At 41.6% G+C, this 6560-nt stretch overlaps 1 protein-coding gene across 1 annotated transcript in view; it reads left to right on the top strand.

Moving 5' to 3' along the window:
* The first annotated feature begins 1037 nt into the window (after positions 1 to 1037).
* Positions 1038 to 6560, top strand: part of Rgsl1 (regulator of G protein signaling like 1) — a 70104-nt gene continuing 64581 nt past the window's right edge. The window contains 2 exon segments of the mRNA XM_063239691.1: positions 1038 to 1050; positions 4544 to 4626. Coding sequence (XP_063095761.1) covers positions 1038 to 1050; positions 4544 to 4626 — 96 coding nt within the window.

Raw genomic sequence — 6560 nt, 5'->3', positions numbered from 1 at the left:
TCTGCTGACTCCATTGCTTGTAAACCTTAGTGAGGCAGAAACTGAGGCAGAAGGCTGTGGTGGAGAAAATCTGCTCACCTCATGGTGGTCATGAAGGAGAAAGAAAGGAAGAAGAAGAGACACAGAAATGAGAGAGAAAGAAGAAGGACAAGGAGAGGAAGAGAGAGGAGAGAACAAAGGAGAGAGAAGATACTCAGGACAGGTCTCTCTGCAGACTGCTGGCTCACATGCCAGTCATGTCTGGAATAACTCTCAAAGACACTCCGAGAAGCACATTTACTAATTTCCTAGGCATTTCTCAAACCAGTCAAGTTGATCAAGGCTGCCTGTCATGTTCTTAGCTAAATTTTTAAGAGTTACAGGAGGAAAGATGCTCTTTAAAACAAACTTCCTATCAAAAGAGGACAAGAGAAATAAAAAGCTGAACAAAAACAAGTGCGTGACAACCTTTCAAAGAGGGAATCGAGTTCTTTGGATCTTGATGTTTTAAGCAGACAGAAAATCCAGGAGACAATGCTTACTAAAATCACATGAAACGTAGCTGTGTTTGGTGGAGCAGATCTGTAATCCCTGCTAATCAGAAGGCTGAGATGGGATGTTTGTGAGTTTGAGACCAAGTTGGCCAATTTAGTGAGACCCCGACTCAAAAAAATCACATCAAATGTAATAGTTTGTGTCTTGTTAGCTGAGTTTAACTATTCAAAATGTCTTCAGAGGTCAGGAAAGGAGTCATGAAGTAATGAAACAATCTTAGTCACGTTTAGAATATGTCAATGTACACAAAATAGTATGAACTAAGTATGGGATGAATCCAGTATATTCGAGAGTGGTATATTCAAGAGTCGTACATTCAAGATGCCCCAGGAGCCCAGATCAGGCGTCTCCAGAATGAGATCTACACCAGAGATGCGTAGACAATGCCTGTGGAATGTGGAATCCTTCACAGATGGGACTGTGCGTTCCTAAGGGGTAAGCTTCTATTGACTAGAGCTTAATTCTACTCCTAAAAATTGCAGTGGCAGGAAGACCATGGCAATATGAGCCACGCTGGTGAGTTTCTGAGAGGGATTTCTCCAAGGGCTTGAGCCCTCAGGGCAAACCACATGCCTTCTCAGCATTAAGTTGTAGCAAGCCATTCAGGGGAACCTGTTGCTTAAGTCACTAATGTACTTTGTTTCATTTTCTCCTTCTCTTTCTTCCCCTCCCAGATCTTTCTCTCTTTCTCCTGCCACCAGGATAGAACAATGCTGCGTCCAACACCAAAGAGATGCAATGCTGCATCTCTTGCCAACTAAGGCAAGAGAGAGGAAGTCCAATGTAGGCTGGGCCTCCGTGGGCCTTTCCTCCTCCCAGGGGAAGGCTAGCATGGGGCTTGGGGTTACCCAGTGACTTCTTTTCTTGATGAGTCGATATTATTATGGTGTGAAATGAGTGCTGACTCCCCAAAGTAGTAGAAAGTTTGGAGGCAGAAAAGGTGGGAATGGTAAAAACAGGAATGAAGAAATGGTAAGCTGGAGCAAAGGAAACTGTGGGGAGCCTTGCTCCCACATCTCACTGCTACGGTCTTACCAATGGCCAGTCCGATCATAGCCAGTCCCCTTGCTGCCAGAAGTATTCAGAGAAATGGAAATTAATCAGCTAGGAGATTTCTGCTAAGCCCATTTCCTGTGCTCAAGTGGTCTCTATAATAAGCACATTCATTCCAAAAATCCATGTCAGGTTCTATAAATGACATACAAAACCGTCAAAGATTAAATAATACTGAAAAAAAGCTTTGTGTTAACATCTATTTTTCTTTCTTTGTAAGAATCTTTTTTGTCAATGTCTTATACTCTGAGTAACTACTTTGAAGGTAATGATACTCAGTGTATTAACTATTGGTGTTCTATTATTATTATTTTGTGTGAGGTGGATCTGGAATTGAACTCATGATCTTGTGCTTTCCAGGTAGGCGCTTACATCACTGAGCTAAATCCCCGGCCCTCTCTCATTATTTTGTTATGAAATTTTTGTTTCTTTTTTATAAAGTAGAAAGGTAATCTGTTGTAAGAACAATTCATCTAGCATGTACAGATCTTAGAAAATGTACAAATACTTTGAAAGTTTAGGATAAAAAGGATGAAAAGACAATGCCCTCCTCCCACAGACCTCAGTCTGGAAGGAAGGTATACACACTAAAGAAGGAAGACAACAAAATGTGTTTATTCTGTTATCAAAGTTGAGCAAGCTATTACAAGGAAGCAATGAATTATCCACCTTGTAATAGATTCAGTTGTTCTTGGTTCACCAAGATTATATATAAACAAGTTCTTGACAGATAACTAGTAATTTCTGAAGCCAATTGGTGTTGAGAGGATATTCCAAGCAATGGTACAGAAATGACATTGGAAGACGAGATTGCCTTGAGAGTATGCTGATTATTCTTAAAATGGAAAATGCCTTAGTTTTGGCTTGAAAACATGAGATAGCTTTGTATAAAGCAGTAGGAAAGCCTAGAATGCAAAACCAGATAGTGTGGAGCTGTAGGGACTGTACTAGGGAATTTGGACTTTACCTTGTAAGACACAGAGGACATCTTTGAAGAATTTTAACAATGACAACACCGATATATTATGAAGGTAGTGTGCAGAGGGTACTTAGAAGGGACAAGAGATTGAAACTAGGTAGACCTTTTAAGAAGCTGATGTAGTGGTCTAGTAAAGAGATAAAAGGAATCTGATATAAGAGAGTAACAATAATCTCTTGGCCTTTTGGCTAAGGTCAAGTGTAATAAAAGAGTTACAGTGTATGGACAGGGAAGAGAAGACAGATTCCAGAAATACATACCAGGCGAGAAACTACCTGGTAGGAGGCAGAGAAGGGAGAAATACCAAGGAGGGAGAGTTGAAGCTCAGTTTTCTGGGTAAGACAATGGAATGAGTGATGTTTCCACTAACTGAGATTGGGGTTACAGAAAAAAGAGCATGTTGGGGGGCCTTGGCGGTGCTGACCATGTTGACATGGAAGCACTTGGTGTGTGTGCATAGAGACGTCTTGTGGCTCACTGAGTATTTAAAACTAAAGCCAAAACAAGAAGTTGAACTGAAAACACAGATTTGGCACACATCTATGTGTCACAGATTAATTAGGTAAGGGAATGCTTATAAAAAGAGGAGCAGAGGGCTGGTGAGGGATGCAGAAAACACACACACGTGAGAAAAATTTGCAACACTAGACTGAAAGAAAATATCTGTGGAACAGAAGCTAAGAATGACACCAACTCTGCTTTCAAAGTAGTGTTTGTGTTTGCTCCTACTTCTGTTATTAAAGAAAAATGACCACCTGGTGTCACCAGGAAAAGTGATTTAAAAAATCATTGCTTAGTTTTCTTATTTAATCAAAACTGTACACTAGTGATTGTGAGTGATATTCACTGTCCTTATCATGCACTTGACTAGACTGAGAGACAGCCCTAGTAAGCACAATTTAGGTTCATTTTATAGTCATTTATTATAAACCGGGATAAACGCTGGGTAATTGGGTAATTACTTTGTTAGTCACTAGTGGAGCATTGTACTTTAACCAGCACAGACAGTGAATGGGAATAAATTTAGAGGGGCAACCTGGTACACTTGAGGCTCTATCCTTGCTTTCTGACCTTCCACATTTACATCTTCAGGGTAATTTGGGTAAAGCAATGATCAAACTGAGAAGGATGATAAATACATTGTATGACCAGATCAATGTCCAAGAAGCTCTTGCCAGGCTTTAATGCTGGGCCCAAACTAAATTGTTCCAATTTGACCAGAGTATATAAAAATCCCTGCCCTTGGTTCCTAAAAAGTAGCACATAAAGTATTGTAGAGTTTACTGTATAATGTGAGAGCATCCAAAGCTAACTCCATTTCAGGTCACACCAATAAGGTGCAATTTTGATAATGAGAAAACTAAACAATGTCCTCCATCACTTTTCCTGAAGACACCAGGTGCTTAGCGTATTTCATAATAGAATGTGTAATATAGGCCATAGTCCTCTGGTGCTCTGCCCTGGGGAGCATTTGCAGTGCTTGGGCTGTGGGTGTCCCTCCACTAATGAGAGAGAAGCCAGATGGAAGGAAGGCCATAAAAAGAACGGCTGAAGTGTTGCTTAGCGACTAGCCAGAGAGGTTGGAGGAAAGCAGAAAGCTGTGATATCTTTGTAAATATTGGAAGCACTCTCTTATGTAAGAGAACTTAAGCAGAAGTCTATTAAACTCAGAGTGAAGAATTTCTAAAAATAGAAAGAAGGTAGAGTGTTCATAGGGAGAAAAAGACATTCTAACCATTTTCTCTCTTCTTAAATAGAATAGGCAGTTCTGTGAGGCAATGAGAGCCCGGACCTGTGTTTAACCACAGTGGGATTGAAAGGGAAGGGCTGGGGAAGGGGAAGCTGGGTTGGATGGACACAAAGGCCACAACCATCCTATGGAAAATGATCTGCTAAATTGCTTCACTTTCTCAACGTGAATGCAGTTCTGCTTATAGGTGCTTTTGTTCACTTTATTTTGTTTTTCTCCTCATATAGAGATCATTGGTTCGACAAATCTTATAATTCTGCTAGAGAATGAAATCTTTGCTGATTTTTTCAACACTTTTCTTTCTCTTCCGGTAAGCATTCTCAAATTTAAATCCAAATGCTTTATTAACAACATAATAATGGAGTTCCGGGAGAACATGGCAGACAGATAGCAGCAGCTATAGAGGCTCTCTGAAAGACCCAGCTTAGAATTCAGGAATGCTGCGGAGTAAGGAATCATAAGCACGTGGAGATATGCCCTGCTGACCCAAGAACGAACTGGGCTGAGAGAAACCAACTGGGAATGCAATCCTGGTGCTATAACAGGAACAGAAAAGCCTCAGTGTGGAAGCTGGAGCCCACGCCATTGGAAGCCGCGATTTGGGTTTCCCGCTGCGCGGTGGCTGCGTCTGCATCGGCTCGGCAGGCAGAGAGACTCGTAGAAGCTCTTAGAACGGGAATCGGCGAACGGAGTTGAAAACAGGATAGGCGGGGAGCTGTGCATTGACTTGCGGTGAGGTGAGTGAGAGAAACTGACACTCTTCCCACGGTTTGGGAGACTCCAACAGAGGACATTCTGGGACCGGGCAGACTTGCGGGAGCAGGGCGCTGCGGCGACTTCAGCCACGTATCCCCCTCTCAAGCGGGATTGGTGAGAAGTGCCTAGCCTATATGACGCTGCTGGCTGAGACCCAGTGGGCTAGCACAGCCCAGATCCCAGAGCCTGAGGGTGACCTGGGAGGGGCTGGCCCCGCATAGGCTGCCTGATCTGCAACTTCCTGGTGCGCTGCGGATGGCGGGAACACCTAGCTGGAAGGAAGCTGGGCCTCCTATATATGCTTACATATATAAGGAACAAAGAATATGGGAAGAGGGAGCAACAAGAAAGGCCTTTCGGCCCCCAATCCTGAGAAACAGGCAATAGCGGACACCGCACCAATAGACATAAAGCGCCATCTAGAAAGCCTCATAGATGAGTTCAGGAATGAAGTTATTAATGACCTGAAGCTAGAAATAAGCAGAATAGTTAGAGAAATGCTAAGCACCACCCAAGAAAAAACAGATGGTGGAATGGAAGAACAGAAAAAGAGGGGAGAATTGTTTGATGGAGATAACAGAGAAAGCATAGAATACGTGAAGCAGGTTCAAAGAGACTACCAGGAAACTAAAAACTCTATCGAAAACTGGCATAACAGCTTGAAAGAAACTAAGGACAGACTATCTGAACTGGAGGGCAGATTTGTAATATGGGAGAATGAAATGAAAAACTTCTTAAAAGTAACAAACAAACAGCAATAATACAAAGACTAGAAGATGATAAGAGGATCCATAACTTAAGAATTAAGAACATAAAGAAGAAGTAGGGACACAAACACATGAACTACAAAAGCTACTCACAGAAATAATCCAGGAGAATTTTCCTAATTTAGCAAAAGGTAAAGATCTCAGTTGTATGAAGCGTACAGGACCCCAGCCACCTACAACCCAAACAGAGCAACACCCAGGCATATAATAATTAAAATTCCAGAAATTCAATACAAGAACAGAATATTAAAAGCTGTCAGAGACAAGAAACAGACCACTTACAAGGGAACACCCATCAGAATTACAGCAGATTTCTCTGCACAAACCATCAAATCATGAAGAGCCATGGGGGAAAATAATTCAAGCTTTGAAAGATAATAATCTCCAGCCAAGATTGATATATCCTGCACAACTATCCCTGGAAATTGGTGGAAAAACAAGGTGCTTCCAGGATAAAGAGGAACTAGGGGAATATGCAACCACCAATTCAACTCTACAGAGAATACTACAGGATATTCTAAAAAAAGAAAAATATGAAGAATCCAGAAATAGTGGCAGAGAGGCCACAATGAATGGAGCAGAAAACAAAATGAAGAAGACAAACTGACAACTAATGACAGAAAAAGAGCTCAACAGAAATGAGGCAGAGAAGATTGGATGATAGGAACAGCTATTTTGGAGAAAATGACATCTTAATAGGTAATACTGATTTAGTATCATC

This window comes from Cavia porcellus, unplaced genomic scaffold (assembly GCF_034190915.1).
Source record: "Cavia porcellus strain 051 isolate PalLab524CR breed Dunkin Hartley unplaced genomic scaffold, mCavPor4.1 scaffold_29, whole genome shotgun sequence".
Lineage (NCBI taxonomy): Eukaryota > Metazoa > Chordata > Mammalia > Rodentia > Caviidae > Cavia > Cavia porcellus.
The sequence above is the reverse complement of the archived record's forward strand: the minus strand, read 5'-3'. Positions and strand labels throughout refer to the sequence as shown.